This window comes from Vombatus ursinus, unplaced genomic scaffold (genome assembly GCF_900497805.2).
Source record: "Vombatus ursinus unplaced genomic scaffold, bare-nosed wombat genome assembly UNPS02014817.1, whole genome shotgun sequence".
Lineage (NCBI taxonomy): Eukaryota > Metazoa > Chordata > Mammalia > Diprotodontia > Vombatidae > Vombatus > Vombatus ursinus.
The window spans coordinates 1,667,320-1,692,428 of record NW_020954595.1 but is presented as its reverse complement, the minus strand read 5'-3'; the positions used below and the strand labels follow the sequence as shown (position 1 = coordinate 1,692,428).

The window sequence follows — 25,109 nt, the reverse complement described above, 5'->3', positions numbered from 1 at the left end:
ATCAGACTGTAGGCCACAGCTTCTCATCTGTAAAAGGGGAGGAGGGTTTTTAGCGCTAACCATCTGTGATTACAGCACCAAATAAAACCCTTCATTTCTAAGCCACACACTGTACTTAGCCAGCATCACCACGGTCGCTAGGCCAGCTCCTGTGCCTTTGTAAATAAACAGAGAGGCATCTCGGCTGTGGTTGTGGTGATTCCAGAGTGGTGGATTTGGTCAATTGTAGGGTGGCCGCCCAAACTCTTCCCTCTGGGATTTAGGCAGGGGCAGCGCCCAGAAACCAGGGATGCCGATCAGGTGTCGTCCCTGGGCACTCACTGTGGCGTGTGCGCCTGCTTCTTTCTCCATCATTTATGGGAGGCAGGACCAGGCGGCCCCCAGGGCCACTTGCTGCTCTAAGGCACCCCCTCCAAACAAGCTCGGGCGTCAGTGCGTAAAAGGAAAGCAACGATACACTAACGGTTTCTCCCCTTGCCCGTCTCCATCCCGAGCGTCCAATTCACAAACTGCCTTTGTAGCAAGCAGGGCTACAGTCTTCCAGGGCGCTGGGCTTCTCTGCCTCCCTCTGGACCCCCTGCCTGGCCAGAGTCCACATGCCCCAAAGTCCCCAAAAGGAATAATAATTATAAAGCATTGACAGTGCCTGGCAAATAGTAGGTACTTCATAAATGCTTGTTCCCTTCTGACCCCATCCTTTACTTTGTGCTTGGGAAACTGCATAGACTTCAGAAAAGATGCTTTCCATTTATGACAGGGCAGGGCAGGGCAGTGCAGTGGGTGGAGTCAGAGGGACCTGGGTTCAGGTCTTCCTTCTAACACATACCTTGGGTAAGTTACTCATCACCACTCAGTGCCCCAGCAGCTCTGTAAATCGCAGGGCACGGAGGAAGGTGTTTCCTCACGCACCAACACCTTACGCTGATGAAATCACAGGTCTGGACCCAAAACGCCCCAAATCTCAGCAGCAGGGCCAGGGTTCAGATTCTGGTCACTATTAACCAGGTGGATCTCACACCAGCTTCTTTTCAGGAAAGCTCTGACCTCAGAAATCACCCAATGCCTCAATGCTTGAGGAAATTCTAGACTATAGATGACCCCAGAGGCGCTCATCTGTGAACACAGAGGGAGTTTACACACTGGGAGTTCCCAATCAAAAGGAATTACAGGTCCTGCCCCTCCCCCCCAAAGAAGGGAAATGTATTTCAGTCAAGGGTCCACTCAGTCAGCTGGGGCTTTATTTAATTTTTACTGATGCATCCATACTAGCCCCAGATCCAATCTCTCTGAGAATCACAAGCATCGGCATCACGTTTGCACAGCATTTTACGGTTTACAAAACGGTGTCCTCAGAACAACCCTGTAAGGTGCGTGGTGTAAGCACGAGTGTTGCTGTTTTACAGATGAGGAAACTGAGGCCCAGACAAGGCCCAGGGCTTGTCCAAGGTCATACGTAAGTAAGCAAGCACCAAACATGGAATTTGAACTCCTGTCCTTTTACCTATGAACCTGGGTGGTTTCCACTGGACCACACTGGCCCACCATCCTTTCCAAGACTTAAGGTGCTAACTGATAATCAAATTTCTAAAAAAAGTTTTTTTAAATGCATTTAGGGAACTCACTCTTTAAATGAATCCAGCAGTGGTTTGTCTGTTTGTTTTTTAAACCAGCAATTTGAACAGCCTACTACTCATCTATTTGCTTGGGAAAGTTCAGATTTTAACTCATCTGTCTCCCTGCACCAGAATGAACTACTGGCGAGAGCGTTTCGGAACAAGGCCAGGATGGGAGCCCAAGACAGAAACCTCTCTCTCCTGGCAGTGATCACTTCCGCTTGACTGGCCACACAGATCAGTCAGGGCCCAAGAGCCTACCTCTTGACGTTTGATCTCCTTGGAGGTAAGCATCTGATTGACACACACATCAAAGGTCTCACTCCATAGCTTGCTGTCCCTTCGCTTGGTGCTTGCAGGAGCGGCATTTCTGGACCAGGGTCGAGGGGCGAGGATGTCAGGGCGGCTGTCGCTGCGGAAGCTGATCGAACGCTAAAAAGGCGAGAGAAAAGAAAACACAAAACCTTTGTAATCATGTTACTGTGATCAATCCGGGTCTGATGGGCCACAGAAGAGCCCAGAGATACGAGAGTAAGGATAAACCCCACCACACACTCAGGCGCTGGCCGAGCAGGAGACGTGCGTTAGGGACCCCAAGTCATCTGAGAAATCCTTGATATCAAGAGCACAGCCAACCTAGGAAACACATGGTATATCATTCTCTATTTGGGCATAGGAAGCAGAAGGAGCCTCGGGCCCACGGACACTCAGCTCTGCTGGGTTCAGCCCTTAAGTGCCTCCCTTTGAAGTCTAGAAGCCAGCCGGGCACTGGAGAGGAGGGGGCTGTGGAGAGAATGGAACTACCGAACAGCACACTCATAGACCTACAGGACACGTTTCTAACAGTGACCCATTTTACAGATGAGGAAACTGAGGCTTAGCAAGGCTAAGTGCCTGGCCCACAACCACGTATATAAGTGGGAGGTATGAGAGCCCGGATTTCAAGCCACAGTCTTTCCATCATGCCATTCTGCTGTTTGTGAAATCAGCTGTGACTTCTGACCCTTAATTTTTACCTATGGGCATAGTGGTACAGCTGGCTCCTCCAGTCTGTTAAGGTAGTGGGACTAAATATACAGAATGAGACACAAATTTGTGGCTGATGAGGGAAACTTATGTTTGACTATATATATTTGTTACAAGGCCAGTGGGTTTTTTTCGGGGGGAAGATGGGAGGGCCTAGAGTCCTGGCTCTGGGACTCCTCACCCATATGGCTGTGGACAAGTCCTTTGGCCTTGCCAAGTCTCAGTTTCCTCATCTGTAAAATGGGACAGGATGATGTTTGCAGTATGTAACTCACATAGGTAGGTTCTAGTAAGAAAAATTGCTTTATACTAAAAAATACTTTTAAGCTGAAAAAAAAAATCATTAAAAATTAAAAGCAAAAGCAGAGTCCAGCAGATTAAAAAAAAAAAAGTATGCCTGGACAGAAACTCCTTTCTGTTGTTGTGGAGGAGACAGAAGGATGACCAAGCCCCCCTGCAGCAAACAACCTGAAGCTTCAGACTTCCTCGCCCGCCCAGCCTCGCCCATCTGATCATGAGCACGTAGAACAATCCATGGACGGGCACTTGTCAAGTGCCTGCTACGGAATGGGGACACCTGGTCCATGTGCCGGGCTATGGGCCCACCTGAACTTACTGAGTCACGGTGCTGTGGCTCACACCTGGAATCCGTGGCACCATTCCGGGCCACAGCAGGGCTGAGTGGGGAGAGCCAATGGGCCAAGGGCCAGTCACTCCACTCCACTTCGCTTTCAGGAAATAACCTCCCTACAGAGTCAAGGCCATTCCAGACGAGCTTTGCTGAGAGAAGACTCCCTGAGTCTCCCAGAGGTCTTTGGACCATCTGACTACACCAAGCCTGCTCCAGAAGGGTCATTAGCATTGACAAAGTGTTTGAGCAGCCGTGAGCTGAATGCAGGTTCTAGAGGAATCAATGTAAACCCCCGGGGCTTTGCCTGCCCATCATCTCCACAGGCATCAGGATGGTGGAGGGCCCTGGGCTCATGCCATGGGAGGCTGGCTAAAGGAACTGGGGAGAAGAGAAGGTGAGATGGATCCAGGGCATGAGAGCTGTGTCCAAGTATTAGAAAGACTGTGGAGGGGGCTCAGCCCTAGAGGTGGGTGGGAAGGGAAAGGAGGCAATGAAAAGAAGGTAGAACTCCCTGACTGTGAGAGTGAAATGGCGGCCTTGCTGGCCCAGAGTCGTTTACCCGTCACCTCCTCCACTAGATTGGGAGCTGCTCCAGGTCAGGCACTGCCTGTCCCCTTTCTTGGTATGCCCAACACTCAGCACAGGGCTTGGCACACACTAGGTGTTTAATAAATGCTTGTGGACCGTTGACCAATGAAATTTAGGACCACGGATTTGGAGCTGGAAGGTACCTGAGAGACCTCTGAGTTCCCCTGCCTCATTTACAGATAAATAAACAGGCCTCAAAAGGCTAAGCCCAAAGTCATATAGGTTATCTGAGATCAGATTTGAATTCAGGTCTTCCCGACTCCCAGCCCACTGCTCTCGTCATTACACCTTCAAGCCAACATATGATCCCATCCCTGGTCACGTATGTGGTAGAGGGGACTTCAGTTCACATGGTCCCTTAGGTCATCTCCAACTCTGAAAAAAATTCTGCGATTCTGTGAACTCTCTAATGATGCCACAGTGACCTCCTTAAAACAGGGGACCACCCACCCCAGGAGCGAATGCTGACCTACAGGAAAGCCATCTGCACCCCCAGGCCTTAGCTCCGTCCTTCGTATAATGGCAAAGCTGGACTGGATGACGTTAAGGTCCCTTCTAGTCCCAACATTTTATGGTTCCAATATCTTGAGCATCTTTAGCCAATCCACAAAGACTGGGCTTTGGCCCAAACTCCCCGAGGTTAAAAAGGTGAGCCTCATACTGACACATTGGACCGAGGCTCCTGTCGGTCCTGGGGAAAGGACGCAGGGACGTGAGAAAAGGCCGTGGGCCTTGGGCCAACCTACTAATATGTGTCATCTACCTGGTGGGAAGCATCTCACCACACACATGACAGAGATGACAGGAAGTACACTGAGTCACAAGGCAACTCTACAGTTTCAGTTTCTAGGACAATGAGGGGGCCTTTGGTGGAGTGGAGGTGGGGGAAAGGAAGGCGCTGAAAAGCAGATTTGAAATAACACTTTCACTTGCTAAAATAAGAGCCTGCCCTTCTCAATTCCCACCCTCGGAACAAGTGGGTTTTTTTCTTTTCTTTTTTTTGAGTCTCCCTAGCTTGCCTAGGCTGGAAATACAAGGGCTACCAAAGGGCCCAATCCCACTCTGATCAATCAGCTTCACTGATCCTCAGTCATGGCAGAGTATACACCCAAGTCCTGGGAAGGCTTTTGTAAATCTTTGTTGTTGGTCAAGAGTGGGACCAGTGAGAGGGCAGGGATGGAGGTTGGCAGAGCTCTCCTTATTGGGAAAAATATCCCCTGCTGATGGATAATCTGCTCTTGGGAGTGGCATGAGGGGCCAACCTCGGGGTGCCACACACAGCTGAGAACAGAATCAGACGGCACTGAGCCAAACCCACAAATGTGTGGCCCCATGGGTGATCCTGGGGATGAGAAAACATTTCAAGGCCATCACGAGAGTGCAGGAGTGAGGCTGGCCGGGCAAATGAGCAAGAAAGAAAAAACAATCCAATGCCTTAATTGGCAACAGCTAAAACAACATGGCTGCAATCTACATGGATGGTACAGATGGCAGCAAGCCCATGCCAGGTGATGGTAAATGGATAAGCGATGGCAGGTGGGGGCTGAAATGTTGATCAAACGGGGAAAATGGAAAATGTGTAGATGGAAACAGAAATCTGGCAAAGAAGAGCATGAAATGGAAATACTAGACTGTTATTAGCAGTGGTTTCTGTAGGCTGTACTCTCGTGTCCCTCTAAAGAAGAGGCGTGCTCTTGGGAGAGAGGCAGTTGGCTACGGTGGAAAGAACATCGGACTTTGAGGGGCTGGTTTGGAATCTTGGCTCTGCCGCTATCTGTGTGACCTTCACCTCTTCCACGTCCCCATCTCAAATGAAGGAACCAGGGGATCACAGGACCAGAGCTGGAGGAGACACCCAAGTCCAAACCCCCCAATTTCTTCAGATGAGGAAACTGAGGCCCAGAGACCCAGTGCTCTTTCCGCTATACCAAATTTCCTCTCTCATGAGCATATATCCTTCTTTTTCAGGATACAAAAGGACAGCCTTCAAAAATGGCAGCACTAAAAATTTTAATTTGACCAGCCATGCTCTTCTCAAAGACATTCAGTGATTTGCCCAAAGTTTCACGCAGGATTGGAACCCAGGCCTTCTGCAATAGGCAACTGCCAAGGTTCCTTCTAGCTCTGAGTCTGTGACGTCTCCCTCCTCTCTCCGGAGCCACCCATAGCTCCCTCTTGTCTAAAAGACAAGAGTTCTTAACATTCTGGGGGTCGTCAGGTGAATGGCACAGATCCTTTCTTAGAATAAAGTTTCTAAATAATTGAAGGAAATGCTAAATTTCAGCTAGAGGTTGGTGAAAATGAAGATGTAATTTCTACCTTTCCATGTTCGTAGATCCCTCCAAAGAGTCTGTGCACGCCAAGTCAAGAAGCCCTGTTCTGAAGTAAAATACAAAATCCTCATCTTATCACCTAAGGTTCTTTCTCATCTGGCTCCCACCTATTCTTCCAATTTTATTTCCCCATCCCTCTCTTCCGTGTATTGGTCCATCTTCAGCTTCTATGTTGACTCCCGGGTCTAGAATGCCTTCCCTCCCTTCAAGATAAAGTCCAGTGAAAATTCCTGTGCTGGGCAGTCTTTTGATTTTAATTTGTGTTCCCTCTTGCGGTGACTTTTTCTTATTTTGCACATACTAATTTGTTAACCCGAGTTCATGTTGGGTTACCCCAATAGATGGTAAGCTTCTTGAGGGCAGGGGCCATTTTGTCTTTATGTCCCCAGGACTTAGCATAGAGCCTGGAGCATAGTAGGGACTTAATGTGAATTTAGTGAATTTTTATCTTGATTCACATCTGTGGAGTCTAGCAACGACCTTATATGGGACATTCCATTTATAAGAACTTGTCTTTATAATACAATTTAAGATCTGGAATGGCTAGGCCACCTTCCCTTGCATTTCTTTTCATTAGTTCCCCTGATATTCTGGACCTTTTGTTATTCCAAATGAATCTTGTTATTATTTTTTCTAGCTCTAGAAAATAAGTTTTTGATAGTTTGATTGGTATGGCACTGAATAAGTAAATTAACTTAGGTAGAATTGTCATTTTTATTATATTAGCTCTAACTACCCATGAGCAACTGATGTTTTTCCAATTATTTAGATCTGACTTTATTTGTGTGAGAACGGTTTTGTAATTGTGTTCATATAGTTCTTGGGTTTGCTTTGGCAGGTAGACTCCCAAATATTTTATAATGTCTACAGTAACTTTAAATGGAATTTCTCTATCTTTTGCTGTTGGGCTTTGTTGGCAATATGTAGAAACACTGATGATTTATGTGGGTTTATTTTATAGCCTGCAACTTTGCTAAAGTTGTTTATTATTTCAAGTAGTCTTTTACTTGATTCTCTAGGATTCTCTAAGTATATCATCATATCATCTGCAAAGAGTGATATCTTTGTTTCTTCTTTGCCTATTCTAATATCTTCAATTTCTTTTTCTTCTCTTATTGCTAAAGCTAACTTTTTCAGTAGGATATTCAACAACAGTGGTGAAAATGGACATCCTTGGTTCACCCCCAATCTTACTGGAAATGCTTCTAGCTTATCCCCATACATATGATGCTTGCTGAAGGTTTTAGGTAGATGCTACTTATTATTTTAAGGAAGACTCCATTTATTACTATGCTCTCTATTGTTTTTAATAGGAATGGGTGTTGTATTTTGTCAAAAGCTTTTTCTGCATCCATCAAGATGACCATGTGGTTTCTGTTAGTTTTGGTGTTGATATGATCAATTATGCTAATAGTTTTCCTAATAGTGAACCAGCCTTGCATTCCTGGTATAAATCCTACCTGGTCATAGTGTATTATTCTCGTGATAAGTTGCTGTAATCTATTTGCTAATATTTTATTTAAAAATTTTGCATCTATATTCATTAGGGAAATTGGTCTATAATTTTCTTTCTCTGTTTCGACTCTTCCCGGTTTAGGTATCAGCGCCATATTTGTATCATAGAAAGAATTTGGTAAGACTCCTTCTTTGGCTGTTTTCCCAAATAGTCTATGTAGTATTGGAATTAATTGTTCTTTAAATGTCTGATAGAATTCGCATGTAAATCCATCTGGCCCTGGAGATTTATTCCTAGGGAGTTCATCGATGGCTTGTTCAATTTCTTTTTCTGAGATGGGGTTATTTAAATATTTTACTTCCTCTTCTGTTAATCTGGGCAATTATATTTTTGTACATATTCATCCATTTCACTAAGATTGTCAAATTTATTGGCATACAGTTGGGCAAAATAGTTCCTAATTATCATTCTAATTTCCTCTTTCTTGGTGGTGGAGTCACCCTTTCCATTTTTGATACTGGTAATTTGGTTTTTTTCTTTCTTTTTTTTAATTAAATTAACCAAAGGTTTATCTACTTTATTGATTTTTTCATAAAACCAGATCTTAGTTTTATTTATTAGTTCAATAGTTTCCTTAATTTTAATTTTATTAATTTCTCCTTTGATTTTCAATATTTCCAATTTGGTGTTTAATTGAAGATTTTTAATTTGTTCCTTTTCTGGTTTTTTTAGTTGTATGCCCAATTCATTGATCTCTTCTTTCTCTACTTTATTCATATAAGCATTTAGAGATATAAAGCTTCCCCTAAGGATCACTTTCACTGCATCCCATAAGTTTTGCTGTGTTGTCTCATTATTGTCATTCTCTTGAATGAAGTTATTGATTGTTTCTATGATTTGTTGTTTGGCCCATTCATTTTTCAGGATTAGACTATTTATTTATTTTTTATTTGTTTGCTTTCTGGTGAGGCAATCAGGGTTAAGTGACTTGCCCAGGGTCACACAGCTAATAAGTGTCTGAGGCTGGATTTGAACTCAGGTCCTCCTGACTCCAAGGCCAGAGCTCTATCCACTGTGCCACCTAGCTGCCCCTTGGATTTGACTATTTAGTTTCCAATTATTTTTTCTTCTATTTTTCCGTGGCCCTTTATTACATATAATTTTTATTGCATCTGAAAAAGATGCATTTAATATTTCTGCCTCTCTGCATTGGATTGTGAGGTTTTTATGCCCTAGTACATGGTCAACTTTTGTGTATGTGCCATGGACCACTGAGAAAAAAGTATATTCCTTTCTATCCCTATTCAATTTTCCCCAGAGGTCTATCATACTTAACTTTTCTAATATTCTATTCACCTCTTTAACTTCTTTCTTGTTTATTTTGTGGTTAGATTTATCTAGTTCAGAGAAGGGGAGGTTGAGATCCCCCACTAGTATGGTTTTGCTGTCTATTTCTTCCTGTAACTCCCTGGACTTCTCCTCTAAGAATCTGGATGCTATACCACTTGGTGCATATATGTTTAGTAATGATATTACTTCATTGTCTATGGTGCCTTTTAGCAGGATGTAGTTTCCTTCCTTATCTCTTTTAATTAGATCTAGTCTTGCTTTTGCTTTGTCTGAGATCATGGTTGCTACCCTGCTTTTTTTTACTTCAGCTGAAGCATAATATATTCTACTCCAGCTTTTTACCTTTGCCCTGTGTATGTCTGTCTGTTTCAAATGTGTTCCCTACAAACAACATATTGTAGGATTATGGTTTTTAATCCATTCTGCCATCCGCTTCCAATTTATGGGAGAGCTCATCCCATTCACAGTTATGATTACTATCTGTGTCTTTCTCTCCACCCTATTTCCCCCCTATTTATGCTTTTCTTTCTCCTTTCTCCCTTTTCCTCCTCACTAGTGTTTTGCTTTTCACCACCAGTCCTGCCTCCCTTTTATTAGCCCCCTCCCTTTTCTTCCCCTTTACCCTTACTACTTCTTCCCTCCCTTTTCTTTGCCCTTTTCCCTCCTACTGCCTATAGGGCAAGTTAGATTTCTATACCTAACTGATTATGTTATTCCGTCCTAGGGCTAAATCTGATGAGAGTAAGGTTCAAATAATGCTCATCTCCCTCCCTTCTTTCCTTCTAGCAGCAATCATCAAAACCACTTGGTACTGGCTAAGAAATAGAGTGGTATATCAATGGAATAGGTTAGGTATGCAAGACACAGTAGTCAATGACTATAGTGATCTACAATTTGATAAGCCCAAAGATCCCAGCTTCTGGGACGAGAACTCACTATTTGACAAAAACTGCTGGGAAAACTGGAAGAGTATGGCAGAAACTAGGCATAGACCAAAATCTCACACCATATACCAAAATAAAATCAAAATAGGTTCATGATTTAGATATAAAGGCTGATATTATAAGCAACCTGAGAGAGCAAGGAATAGTTTACCTATCAGATTTATGGAGAACTGAAGAATTCGTGACCAAACAGGAGATAGAGAACATCATGAAATGCAAAATGGATAATTTTGTTTATATTAAATTGAAAAGTTTTTGCACAAACAAAGCCAATGCAACGAGGATTAGAAGGAAAGTAGAAAATTGGGAAAGAATTTTTACAACCAGTGTCTTTGATAAGGGCCTCATTTCTCAACTATATAGAGAATTAAGTCAAATTTATATGAATACAAGTCATTCTCCAATTGATAAATGGTCAAAGGATATGAGTAGGCAGTTTTCAGATAAAGAAAGTAAAGCCATCTACAGTCATATGAAAAAATGCTCTAAATCACTCCTGATTAGAGAAATGCAAATCAAAACAACTCTGAGGGACCACATCATACCCATCAGAATGGCCAACATGACAAAACAGGAAAATGATAAATGTTGGAGAAGATGTGGGAAAATTGGAACACTAACACACTGTTGGTGGAGTTATGAAATGATCCAACTATTTTGGAGAGCAATTTGGAACTATGCCCAAAGGGCTATAAAAATGTGCATACCCTTTGACCCTGCAATAGCACTTCTAGGGCTATATCCCAAAGAGATCACATAAATAGGAAAAGGACCCACATGTACAAAAATATTGATAGCAGCTCTTTTTGTGGTGGCAAAGAATTGGAAATTGAGGGGATGTCCATCAATTGGAGAATGACTGAACAAGTTGTGGTATGTGATTGTGATGGAATACTATTGTGCTATAAGAAATGATGAACAGGCAGACTTCAGAAAAACCTGGAAAGACTTGCATGGAGTGATGCTGAGTGAAGTGAGCAGAACCAGGAGAACATTGTACACAGTAACAGCCACATTGTGTGATGACTGACTTTACTTAGCCCTTCTCAGCAATGCAAGGATTTAAGACATCTCCAAAGGTCTCATGATGGAAAATGCTATCCACATCCAAAGAAAGAACTATGGAATCTGAATGCAGACTGAAGCACACTATTTGTTATTTTTTTCTTGTTTTGTTTTGTTTTCTCTTTCCTGTGATTCCTCTTATTGGTTCTAATTCTTACTTAAAACATCACTAATGTGAAAATATGTTCAATAGGAATGTATATGTATAGACTATATCAGATTTTGAGCTGTCTTGGGGAGGGAGGGGGAGAAAATTTAAAACTCAAAAGATTATGGAAGTAAATAGTGAAAACTAAAAATGAATTAATAAATTTTTTTTAAAAAATCCTATAAGATACTTTGAAAGATGTGGAAAGAAAAAAAGAACTTGTCAGAGGAATTCTTTATTTGCATTTGTGTTGTTTCTCCATGTCTTCCTCCAACTCTGACCCCTTTCTGGCAGATTTAAAAAAGAGTAACCAAACCATTTGGTGGCTCAGAGCGGAACAAGGAATCAGGGCAACTGTAGTCAGGACTCCAGTCTGCACTGGAAGATCTTCAGAAGGCTTGAACCATGAGTCAGACTTTGAGGTACACTGCTGCAGTTAACTTTCAGCAAACCTGCCTCTTTTAGCCACTCTAAAGAAGGCTTTGGAGTGGCTCATAATTCTGCCACCTCATGTAGCCCACCAGGGAAAAATAACAAGGAGGGGGAGAAAAGCCTACTTATGTAGGGGCAGAGGGGAAAATGTGAGTCTGTAAGTCACCCAGAACAGAACCAGAAACTGAGAGGGGAAGTGAAACATACATTTAGCATCGTTTTCAGTCACGTTCGACTCTTTGTGACCCCATTCGGGTCTGGAGTGGTTTGCCATTTCCTTCTCCTCCACTAAACTGAGGCAAATAGTTTAGTGACTTGTCCAGGGTCATGTAAACTTGTGTCTGAGGCCAGATTTGAACATATCCCCTGCTCAAAAAACTTCAAGAATGTATGGAGGGAACTGTGCCTCTCCATCTTGCGTAGGCTAGAAGTGAAGCGGTCACTCATGGGCGTAATCTCATTACTGATTGTATGGCGTGGAAGTTCTGACCTGAGCTGGCTCTCCCCTCCCTAGGCAGCCCAGTGGCTCTCTGTCCTCCAGGGGCTTGCCACCCTGGTGCTGTGATCCCCACCAGCCTTGGCCTCTCAACAGCAGGGATCAGGGGTGTGCAACCACCTTCATGCTTGGCTCCCTCACCACTTGTCATTATTCCTAGACATACAGTAAAGTCCCAATTCTCGAGCACGACCTTCGAGGTCATTGGTTGCCAGGTTCCAACATAGCTTTATGGATTTTTTCTCAAGCTCTAGCCAAACGAAGCTGTATATGATCCCATCCCCCAAGCTTCCCATTTCCATGTCTTCTCTCTCTCCCATCTCCGCCTGTCCAAAGTTTCAAGGCGCATCTCAAATCGTGCTCCATTCCTAGAACTTCATCCCCCCATCCCCAATACACCATAAAATGAAGAGAACAATCACTTCCTTTGAGCTGCCTCGTCTTACACGGCCAGTGTGGTGCAATAAAGAGTATTGACTTAGGAGCAGAATGGATGGTCTGCCGCCCCAGAATTTGGTTTCAGAGCACGTGGGTTCAGGTTCATACTTGGCTGCCTTACCTTGGACGAGTCTGTTCCCTTCTCTGGGACTCAGAAAGGGGTGATGGCTAAAGGTCCCCATAACTCACAATCCCAGGATGCCTCTTCTCTGGATCACATCCTCTCTGGACCTCAGTATTCTCATCTGCCAAATGAAGGGGGGAGACTAGGGGGTGCCTGAGTTCCCATCTGGGGCTGACCCTTCTAATTTGGTAATTGTTTATCTCTTATGTTCTCCCCATAGTGCCTAGCACAGGGTGTCATACAGAGCAGAACGCTCAGACAATGACCAGAAAAGGGCACAGAAACGGCACTACGAAGTGGTCTAAATAAACCCTAATCAATACAGATGGTGAGAGGACAAGCTGTGGAGGATTAATGTAGGACTTGTCAGAATCAAAGGCCTGGAAAGACCCAGGCAAAGAGGCCTCTGCAGAGACACAGACTTCAGAGGCTCCTCAGACCATGGACTTAGAGCCACAAAGGACTCAGAGGTCAAGTTCAACTCTTTCTTTTTTTTCCCCCAGTCAAAGACAAGGTTCATTAGAACATCCACCGTATTGGGTAGACTCCTAAGGAGTCTGAACATCAGTGAGCTACTGGCTAGATTGTAAGAATCTGAGCCAACTCTCTCATTTTTACTGATGAGGAAAGTGAAGCAGTTAAGTGACTTGCCCAGGGTCACACAGCTAGGAAGTGTCTGAGGCAGGATTTGAACCCAGGTTTTCCTGATTCCAAGTCTAGGGACCTATCCACCACACTCCTCAACCCAACTGCTTCCTGCAATCTGGAAAGAGTCTCTGAAAGAAAGGTTGAATAAAATAAATACTCCATTCAATCTAGGGAGAAACTTGAGAAACGAGATCAAAGGCTGTCTTCTCGGCAGCCACTTCCAGACATTCCCTTGGTGATGGAAGACGGTCTAGCCGAGAAGAGATTCTTCCGAGGCCCACAGAGCCCGGAATTCTAGGGCTGGGAGGAACCTCCCCCTATGCCTGGTCTAACCCTGGGGCCCAGAGAGGGGCAGGCTCCTGCTCAAGGCCACACAGCATGTCAGTGGCCAGGCTTCTTCTTTGACCTCCCACATTCCACAGGGAGTCCTTCTCAATCCCCCTCAACTCTAGCACCATTAATCACTTCCTGTTTATCCGAGCTACAGCTTATTCGCACGTGGTTACTTACACTTTGTCTCCTCCTTAGACTGGGAGCTCCTTGAGGGCAGGGATGGTCTGTTACTTTCTTTGTATCTCCAAGACTTTGCACACTGCCTGGCACACAGCAGATGTTTAATAAATGCTTATCAAACGACTGATTTTGCCCAGTATTTGTCCTTTCTTTTAAATAAAACTTGACACTTATTAAGTGCCTACTGAGTAGAAAGGCCCAGGGCTCTTTCCCATGCTAATAATCATATCACACAGTCTGGTGGTGCAAGTCGGCTCTCTGACTCAATAAGCATTTATTAAGTGCACACATGCAGAGAGCTCTTAATTAGATCATCACACTGTTCCTTCACTGTTCAGTGTCCTACTCTCTCGGCTAGATGGAAAATCCCTTGGTTTCACAGACAGGAACAAAAAAGCAAGCAAGGAAGCATTTTAAAGCACCTACTATGTGCCAGGCACAGTACAGGGCTCTGGCGATGACACAAAAAGGACAGCCCCTGCCCTCAAGGGGGTTATACTTTATTGGGGGAGATGACACACAAACACATAAGTATATACCAAATATAGGACAAGTAAATACAAAGTAGATGGTGGGTACAGGAGCTGGGGGACGGGGGCATCAGGAAAGCCCTAGAAAGTCAGGGCTTGAGCCAAACTTTGATGAAAACTACACTTTTGTTTTTCTTTTTTGCTAGGCAATCGGGGTTAAGTGACTTGCCCAGGGTCACATAGCTAGTTAATGTCATGTGTTGTATGTCTGAGACTGGATTTGAACTCAGGTTCTCCTGACTTCAAGGCCGGAGCTCTATCCACTGCGCCACCTAGCTGCTCCGAAACTACGGTTTTTAAGAAGCAGAGGTGAGGAGAGGCACCCATTGGGCAGGGGCCACACAGCCAGGATCAAAGCCCAGAGACGGGGGATGAAGAGTTGTACAGGAGGGATGGTGAGGAAGGTGGTCAGTGGAGTGTGTGGGGGGAGTCGTGGATAATCCCAGAAGGGAAGAGAGGGGCCAAGCTGGGAAAAGTCGGGAGTTCCAAATGGAAGAGAAGCTCATGGTAGATCTTAGAGTCCCTAGGGAATCACTGGAGTTCACTGAGTAGGGAGTGACGCGGTGAGGAAAAATCCCTTTGTAGCTGAGTAGAGGGTAGAGTGGAGTAGAGTGGAGTAGAGTGGGGAGAAATCTGAGGCAGGCAGATACCCAGCGGCTCCTGGTGCTGAGGTGAGAGAAGGGGACACATCCTAGAGCTATTGTGGAAGTAGAACTGGCCATACTTGGTGATTGATTAGGTATCTGGGGGGAGGGAAAGTGAGGAGTCCAGAGGGAGGTATGGGTGGCAGTGGCTAGAGAGCTGGACCTGGAGTCAGGAAGACCTGAATTCAAATCCTGCCTCAGACACTTACAAGCTGTATGACCTTGGGCAAGTCACTTAAAAAAAAATTTGCCTCAGTTTCCTCATTTGTCAAACGAGGATAATAGAACCTACCTCCTAGGGTTGGTGTGATAAGAATGAATGTAAAGGCTTTTCAAACCTTGAGGTACTTTGTTATTATGATTCTGATGATGAGCACATCATTGTTGCCAAAATTGGACCCTAGAAGATGGTGGCGCCCTATGCAGAAATAAGGACATGCAGAAAAGGCTGTTTCTGGGGGAAAGGAGAGCGAATTCAGTTTATGATCTGCTAGGTGTGAGGTGCTTGGAAGTGTCCAGGGGCAGCTGGCGATGTGGGACCTGGCCGAGGTGTCTCCATGGAGACGATTTGATCAGTAAGCGGCAGTTGCTTACTGATGATGAGAATACAACAGAGAGAAGAGAGGCCAAGACGGAGCTTGGGGGCCACCCACACCCTTCCCCGGTCTCCGCATCTTCCTTTTTTGGTTGCACAGACAGGCGTCCACTAGTGATCTTGACAACAAAAGAAAGCTAAGAACTAACAATGAATGCTCATTTTACTTCTGTTTCGTTTTTGGATTTGGCCTGTTCTATGACTGGTTTTGTTTGGGGGAAAATAAATGAACTTTTTCTTAAAAAGAACTGACTTTTAGGAAACTAACTTCAATTGAAACTTGCTGAGAGGAGATCCATGCAAATTAGAGGTGAATCTTTCCCAGACACCCCTGGTCCGAGCCACATCCTCCCCATCTGCTGGGCCCAGCCAGAGTCCTGCCTTCTCCAGGAAGCCCCCCGACCAGCACCTGGATCTCCTCCTCCTCCTGCTCTCTCCAGAACTTCCTCCCAGTTCCCAGGACCAAGGGCTGCAATTCAGCTCTCCAATCCACCAATCATCATTAAGTGGCCTTATGCACAGGGCAGTTACTTACATTGTCAGCCTGTTCCCTACCTGCCCACCATCTCGTACCCTTAGCTAGATGGACAATTCCTCAGTCGTGGGGTCCATGCTGTTTCTCTCTCCTCTTACAGTTCTTGCCATGCCTGGGACGGGGCTAAGAGCACCTGTATTGGCTCAGCAAGTACAGGGCCTTGTGCAAAATCCCCTTGGACAGACTGACATACAGTGTGTTGTATGGAAGATTTTAAGCAGACTCTGAGTCAGACAGTTACTGTCCTTGAGCTCTGATAAGAGTCCTCCTTCTCAAGGAAGGGAAGAAGGCGTCTGATCTGAGGCACTAAATCTGGGTGTACAAAGCTCATTGCTTTTTTGGAAAGATTCTGGGCAAAGGAAGGGAAAAAGGCCCCGCGGGCTCCTGTGTTACCTTCCTCTGCTTCGTTACCATGTTCTCCATTCCCCCACCTGTAGAGTGAAGGGAGTGGACCCTTTCCAACCCATTGCCACCTGCCCCTTCCTGCCTTTCCATTTTTCTCATACTTCAGTTCCACTGCAGGCTGTCCTAAACCTCACATACTGGTCTTCCCCCCAGCCCTCACAGACTACTCTTCATCTTCTGCCTCCATCCCTTTGCCCTGACTGACGAGCATGCCCAGAATGCTTTTTCTCTTTCTCTCTGTCCACTGGCTTCCTTCAGGGCTCAGGTCAACTCCCACCTTTTTCAAGACGACTTGGCCAGTAAAGGGACGGGGGTCTGTGCTCACACAGCCAGCAAATATGAGAGGTGGCATTTGGACTCTTTCTCCTCAACACTAAATCTACCGATCTGCTTCTCAGGAAGGGGGCAGAGTCAGGATTCACACTCAGGTTCCCTGACTCCAAAGGGAGCACGCTGCCTCCCATGGTTATGGCGCTCCAAACAGAAATACTTCATTTCCACTATCCTGATGAACGGACAGGTGATGAAATCATAAAATGAGAAGGGTTTATTAAGGAGGGAGAGAAACGTGACCACGAGCTGGGATTCAGGAGATCAAGCAGGGCCCAGACAGAAAGGTTTGTCTCCCAGACACACACACGCCAAGAAGAAAGGCCTGAATGAGGTCATCACAAATGGAGCATTACAGAGCAGGAGCCAGCCTCGGTTTCGAATGCAGCCACAGAATCGGCAGTCTGAGCCCCCGATGAGAACAACAGCTGTGCACAGCTGTGTCCGAGGCTCAGGGAAAACGTCTGGCCAAAACCCAATTCACTTTCTTCCCCGCACGCAACTGGAACGAATGCAGGTCTCCATTCAGAGCTGGGCCAGATTTCCCTTGTGAGTAGACCAAGGAGGTGATAGAGGCATCTCGGCTGGCTCCGGATCGAGAGCCAGGCCTTCCCAACCCCCATTCTTGACAATGCCGCCCTCATGGGAGGGGGCGGCAGCTCTCTGAGCACACAGAGTTGAGCAGACAGACCACCAGCAAGGGAAAAGACCAGATGACCTTGAACGCCCACGGCCTCCTCCACAGGCAGGGACACCACTGTGAGCCATCACAGCACTGATTAATGACATCGAGCTCCCTCCAGATGCGTCTCCTTGCCTAAAGAAAATGCACCAGAGCTAAATACACGTATGGGGCATCCAATGGCATTTCTGAGCTTCAGAAGAAGGCTCTTTCACCCAGGAGCCAAAGAAATGGTCCTGAGACAAGGATGGGTCTAACTAAGAAGGGAACTCTTCAGTATCATCTCTGTGCCAATGAGTCATGGCGCAGCGGAAGGAGTATGGCTAGGGAATCTGAGGGCTTGGGTTCAAATCCTGCCTAGCTGTGATCTTAGGGACGTGACTTTGCTTCTCTGGGCATTGGACCAGATGGTCTTTCGGAGGTCTCTTCAGGCACCAGGTCTGCAACCCTATGACTCCATACTGATACATTCAGCCAATCTCTCCCCTCTGTTCTAGTTCAATAGCCACAATCGTCCCTTCTTCAGAATGTCCTCCCAGGATCACAAACGTGCCGTATCTAACTCCTCTCTCCTCCTGGAATGTCTATTTCTGTTGAAGACGGTCTGCGCTGGCTGATGTGGCCCGGGAGGGCTCCCTATCCCAAGGAACCACAGCTCCAGCTCCTACACTTACACACGTAGCTGTTGTCTCCCTCAATAGAACAGAAGCTTCTGGAAGAGGGGAATGTCTCTTTTTTTGAGGGGTTGTGGGGTTATAACTCCAGCACAAAGTAGGTGCTTAATTAAAGTGTGCTGATTATATTTGTGTTCCCAGTGTCTACAACGGTGCCAGGCCCGTAGAAGGCACTTAAAAATGCTTATGGGTTAACTGATGGTCAGACTGGTCTTTGTGATGCAAACAAAGATGCCCAGGACCACATCCCTGCTCCCAGAAACCTCAATGGCTCACCAGTGCCGACAAATAAGCTGCCTTTCATAAAGCCTACGTGGCACCGGCCAACCTCCCTTGCTTCATCTCACGGGTTCTGTCCTTTCTCCCACCTGTGTCCTCACCTGCCTCCTCGATCTCCTCCCTCCTCTCCCAGGTGCCTTAGGTCAGGCCCACATCTGCAGTTTATCTTGCATCCTTCCCCTCCTCTTGATTAATCCCGTGGGGACTAATCCTGGTGCAGGGCCCTCATCACCATGTGCCTGGATGACTGAGGGAGCCTCCTGCAGTGTGGGTCAGTGCGGAGGACGCTGACTTGGGAGTCAAAGGAGCTGGGTGCGAATCCAGTGCCAAGTCTCTACTTCTACTGGCCTCAGGTTCCTGATCTGTAAAGGGGGGGGGGGGGGGGGGGCTGGACTCAATGACCCCAAACAAAGGTCTTTTCTAGCTCTAAATCCATAATACTCTGATGGTCTCTAAGATCTTGGTTGGCTCTACATATGACCCTAAGATCCTGAGGTCTTCCTGCCACTTGCCTCCCTTTTCAATGAATCCTTCACATGTGACTGTCAGATTCATCTTCCCTATGGTCGGGTCACACCACTGCTCTGCTCAAAAATCTTCAGTGGCTCTCTGCTGCTTACCAAATTCCAAACTTTGCCTGACATTCAGGATACCCAACTCTCCCAGCCCTATAATCACAGATTAATGGACCTTGACCAGGTTCTACACTTTATCCAAATATGCCTTTTGCTCCTGGTGTTTCCCTATGCCTGACATGCTCTTTCTCCATCCACTGCACTACTACCTTTCGAGCTCAGTTCAAATGCCTCCTCCTCCATGGAATCTTCCTCGATTTTTCCCTACCACCCAATCCCTGCCAAGCAGGAAGGACCCCTTTCAACCTTGCACCTCAAAAGTTAATCTTGTTCTGCTCTTCTCTAACTCATTTATTACGTCTTATAATTAACATATCACATCTTACAATATGAGCTGCATGAGGGCGGGGACCATATCTTATTTATATTTTCTATCTCTCCTACTACCCAGCATAGGGAATGTACTACACACAGGTGCCTAATTCATGTGTAGTTTTAAAAAAACAGAATAAACTCTGTCTACCCTAGATATGAAAAACTACACCATGTCTTCCATGCCACTTAATTTCCTGCAAGTGCCCAGAGGAGGAAAAAGGCCGTGTAAATGTTCCTGTCTGGCCTTCAGCCTTCTATAACACATCTACCCACTGGTTTTGTCCACAAAGATGCTCCAGACACATCACACGCCCTGCTAAAATTCAGGCAAACTGTATCAACAGCAGGCCCATAAGGGAACGATGCTGTCATTTGAGGTGTGTAGTTAGTCTGCGCGACCTTCTGTTAAACGACACCATCCCTGCTCTCATAATTTAGATAATTTAATAATAACTTAATAGCCTAAGACTGCATGAAGACTTTTGGGATACACAGAAGTCTTTTCTGGGCGTTTTCTATAGTTTTGTCAGGAATCACCTCAACTCTCCGAACATCTGTCTCCACATCTGTAATATGAAGAGGTTGACTGGATGGCCTCTTTTTTTTTTTAATTAAGGTTTTATAATGAGCTTTGCTGCATTTTTGAGTAGTTCAGGTAATTGGAAAAACGCTTTTGAAAGAAGCCTCACTTGCTCTATGTCCACAGCACGCTTTACTTTCCTACAAGCATTCACTGGCCGAATGAAGAAAACCCCACCCATTATCACAGCAACACAGGGCTTCTTCGAGTCACGGGTCACGGTGCCCAGGGTTTACATGGGACACGAATGACTGCTCCTCTCCCAAGAGTTTAAACATTAAGACAAGGACAAACCTGAGAAGTCCTTTGCAGCACTAAGCCTAGGAGCCCACTGGGCTGCAGCCTACAACTGGTCAACCTCTCTCTCTTTCCTTTTCGGAAGAACACCGCCCCCCCTCCCCCGGCCTTGTCCAGTGCTCAGGCACCTTTCCTCATGATGTCTCCAAGACCATGGAGAGTAGTGCAGCCAGCCCGGCCACCATCTCTAAGTGCCTCGGCACGCACTGAGTCTTGGAGCGGTGATCTGAATTCCTCCAGGGCCTGACGGAGCTGCCTGCCCAGGCACCTTGGGGTGGAAACCCCTTGATCTGTGAGCTGTTCCTCCCAGTCCCAAGATCACATTGTCGGGCAGAGAAAACACAAACAAGATAAAAGTGGAGAACGGGGGTCATCTCATCATCTTCTGCTGTTATCCTTCTACACTGTGAGCAGGACTTCGCCCATCTTTTGCTTTCCTCTTTTCTGCGACACATCAAAAAAGCCATTTGGGGGATGTTTGGACCATTACCACCAGCTTCAGGTCATTCAGTGTTTGAATTCCTACCCCTTTTACTTTTTATTTGGGGGGTGGGGATGCTGCAGACTTGTGATTTTATGGGTGTAGAGAATTCCTAATGAAGACATTATTGTTCAATCATTTCAGTCGTGTCTGACTCTCCGTGATCCCATTGGGGGTTTTCTTGACAAAGATATCGGAGGAATTTGCCTTTTCCTCCTCCAGCTCATTTTACAGATGAGGAAACTGAGGCAAACAGGGTTAAGCGACTTGCCTAGGGTCACACAGCTAGCCTTGCTTCTATCTTATAACAGCCAGATAGTATTGATACGGTATTTTAAGGCTTACAAAGACCTTTACATAAATAACTTCCTCTGATCCTTACAACAACCCTGTGGTTAGATGGTGTTATCATCTCCATTTTACAAATGAGGAAGCTGAGACAAACAGGTTAAATGACTTGCCCAGGGCCACACAGCTAGTAAGTATCAAGTGTCCCCTTAAAGTTTTAAGCCATGGGATCCCAGCTTCCCTTTCTCTGAACCTGTTCCCAAGCCCATAGTGCATGGCAGCCCTCGTGCCCTGCTCTCCCATGAATTCCAAGCTGACCAATCACTTGACCACAAAGTTCCTATCCTTCTCCTTCAACCAAACTTGCCCCCTGCCTCCCCCCACCGTTAGTCTACCTTTGACCATCCACATGGTCACATTAACGCGAGCCCAGGAAGAAATTAAGCCAGGCCTGAAAGATAACAGGTGATGAAATATTCAGTGCCAGAGGCCTTAGGGGCACGTTTATTAAGCTGGAGTGAGATTGGAAATCTAGTCTGATGCTCTGAAGGCAGCTGGTGGTGTTTGAAGAACTGTGGCACAGGCTGGACATCAGAGGCCAAGGCTGGGAGGGAAGGAAACTTCCAGAACGTCCCTACATCATGAATCTTCTTGACCAATAATAAGACGTAGTGTGGAAATAAAATCATGCACCACGCCGTCTCTCCACCGCTGATCATTCCCACCTTCTCTGCTGAAATTTGGACTCAGCCTCAGGAACCTCTCTGAGCTGGAAGAGGCAAGATTTCACCTTGCCCAGAACCACACCTGCTTCTCACCACCTGGCCACCACTGTAGGAGGAGAACCCCTGCCCTCCACTGGGACGCAACAGGGACCATCCTATTTGTATTTGTATCTACAGCACTTAGCACAGCATCTGGCATAGAGTACGAATTGAATAAATGCTCCCTCCTTAGGGGCAGCTAGGTGGTGCAATGGTTAGAGCACTGGCCTTGGAGTCAGGAGCACTTGAGTTCAAATGTGGCCTCAGACACATAACAGTGTGACTCTGGGCAAGTCACTTAACCCCAATTGCCTCACCAAAAATAAAGAAAGAAATGAATGAATAAATGAATAAATAAATAAATAAATGCTCCCCCCCCCCTTCCTCCTCCTTCTCTCTCTCTCTCTCTCTGTTTGTCTGCCCATTCATCCGTTCATCTGTCTAGGGCAGCTAGGTGGCTCAGTGGACAGAGTGCTGGGCCTGGAGTCAGGAAGACCCAAGTTCAATACCAGCCTCAGACAGTTACTAGCTGTGTGACCCTGGGTAAATCACTTCATCCTGTTTGCCTCAGTTTCTTCATCTGTAAAATGAGTTGGAGAAGGAAATGGCAAACCGCTCCAGTATCTCTGCCAAGAGAACCCTAGAAGGGGTCCCAGGAGTCAGACGTGACTGAAATGACTGAACAACAACATCTCTCTATCTATCCATCTTCTGCAGAGCCGGCCTTCTCTAGGGTTCAAAACTTGCAGCAGCAGCATGAGGCAGAAAAACTTGAGGGTACGAAGGACCCCCGACTGAAACATGAGCTCATCTAGTTTGGGCCTTCATTTCATGCTCCTTTTGTCCTGGACTTTGATCAAGAAAAAGGATATTCATAAATCCACACTTGGGCGCCGGGGCTCTAGCAAAGCCCGACGTTCTTTGAAGGTGCTTTTAAAAGAGCGAGCATCTAATCGCTCACCGTACCTGCTACTTCTGCGAGCTGACCCTCTGATCCGTCAGGGACGCGCTGCGACGAAGCATGATTAACGTGATCGCGCTTTTGGAGATCCAGCACTAGCAGGGTACAGAGTGCTGCCCCTTCAAACTGCCGTGACAGATACCGCCACTTCCTAAGGATGGCTACATGAGCACACTGCACTATGAAAGGACTGCTCTTCTTTTAAAAAAAATCCATTCCTCATCTAGTGACTGAGAATATACGGCTGACCTTGGAGCCAAGAAAAAGTGAGTTTAAACCCCATCTTTGACACTAGTTGTACGACCGCAGTTGAGTCATTTGACGCCCTGAGTGTCTGTTTCCTCATCTGCAAAACTGAGGTGATAACACTCAGGCTAACCATTTCACAGAGTCATGGTGAGGATCAAATGATATATGTGAAAACAAAATTGAAGAGCTTAATGGGTGCAGTGGATAGAACCAGGAAGACCAGAATTGAAATCCTGCTACAGATAGTAACTAGCTGTGTGACCCCGGGCAAATCATTTGATCCCTGGCTGCCTCAGTTTCCTCATTTGTAAAATAAGGATGCTAGAAGCACTTACTTCCCAGGATTGTTGTGAAGGTCATATGAGATAGCCTATATAAGATGCTTTGCAAACCTTCAAACACTATATAAATACTATTTCTAATTACTACTAATCACAAAATGTTTGGTGAACTGAATTGAATTGATGTAATGTGTAAGGTAGTATTAATGTGTAACATTTCTCACTCTATAAGGCTTAAGCAGTGAGGTGGTGAAGTGCTGAGCCTCAAGTCAGGAAGACCCGAGTTCAAATCAAGTCTCAGATACTCACTGCCTGTGTAATCCTGGGTAAGTCACAAAAACCCGTCTGCCTCAGTTTCTCCCACTGTAAAATGGGGATAACAATACCACCTCCTCCTAGGATCAAATGAGGTAATATTCGTAAAGCTTTGAGCATATCGCCTGGCATGCAATGGGCGCTTAATAAATGTTTGTTTCCATTCCCCTTCCTATTAGCTATTTCATCACAGACAAATCACTTAACCCCCCTGACCACTGGTTTCTTCCTCCACAAAATGGGGAGAACCATTTTGAAACCCCTATTTTCCAAGTTGTTGAGAAGGCTAAATGAAAACAAGGTCTGTGAATGCTATATAAATGTGAATTGTGATTAGTGCCTTCTTGGATGGAACTGGGATAGACATGGCTCTAAGATAAGGTGCAATCTTGTTATTATTTCTTTAAAATTCTTTTAAAGGACTCTCAGTATTATTCTTATCACTACAAAAGCGTATGGCCATTCATTGGTCAGGGTCATTGATACAAGGAAATTTTGGGTGTGGAAATTCCCTTTACTAAAGCAGGTCAGCATCCTTTCTCCAGGAGACGTTAAGTGACGGCCAGTAGATGTTGGAGGGCAGACTCGAACCCAGACCTTCCTGCTTTTAAGGCTGGCCCTCTTTATACTATGCCAAAATGCCCCTCTGGCTCATCCCTGCCAAAGGAAAAAGGCCACCACACCTCAGAATTCTGGACAGAGTGGAGGGTTCATCTGACATGCAGCTGGACAGCAAACCCCAATGAAAGGGACGCTCCTTACCTGCAGAGTCTGACTGAATCGTTTCAGCGGAGTGGCCTTCACAGGAGGGATGAGGTTCGCCAGCGACGTGACTCTGGACAGGGGCTTGACCCGTTTGTTACTTGGCTCCTGTGGATTACAAACCAAACAATGAGAAAGGTCACTTTACAGCTACTGATATCACATGACCATTTGCTGCTGCTCATTCGCTTGTCCCAGACCCTGGGCACATCTGCTATGCAGCAGAAACACTCCTGGCCACCAGAGACCGAACCCTCGCTCACCTGGACACGGCAGAGAAGGAAGGAGGATGCTTGTCACCGGCTGCATGCTGGGGGATGCCGCTTTGGGGCTCCCCACAGATCTAATGGCTCTGATCCTCAGGATCCCACTTACACATGGCCCCTGGGAGGATTCCCCTCCCCATCCCCCCCAAGAGCCGTCTCCTGCTCTCTTATCCAATGACCTTGTCAGGAAAAGAAACCACAGCTCGTGTGTTTTGATTTTTTTAAAACCTTGTTGTTCCCATCCTTGAATTTATTCTATATTCCTTTCTTGTGATTTATTTTTCAGAGAACTTGCATTTTTCTCCCCGAAGTCACTAAAAGGAAAACAAATGAACTTGCTGGGCTCTTAAGAAAGCTTCTCTCTCCCTTTCTCTCTCTCCATAGATATAAATATAATACTCACAAATGATAAATTAACCACAAAAAGAAAACTATT

General features: G+C 45.8%; 1 protein-coding gene across 4 annotated transcripts in view; it reads right to left on the bottom strand.

Moving 5' to 3' along the window:
* Positions 1-25,109, bottom strand: part of ARHGEF3 (Rho guanine nucleotide exchange factor 3) — a 301,199-nt gene that overhangs the window by 25,334 nt on the left and 250,756 nt on the right. For all 4 annotated transcript variants that reach the window (XM_027835846.1, XM_027835848.1, XM_027835849.1 and 1 more), the window contains 2 exons: positions 24,408-24,515; positions 1,875-2,045 (listed from right to left, as the gene is read on the bottom strand). In XM_027835846.1, coding sequence (XP_027691647.1) covers positions 1,875-2,045; positions 24,408-24,515 — 279 coding nt within the window. The remainder of the gene's footprint in view (positions 1-1,874; positions 2,046-24,407; positions 24,516-25,109) is intronic.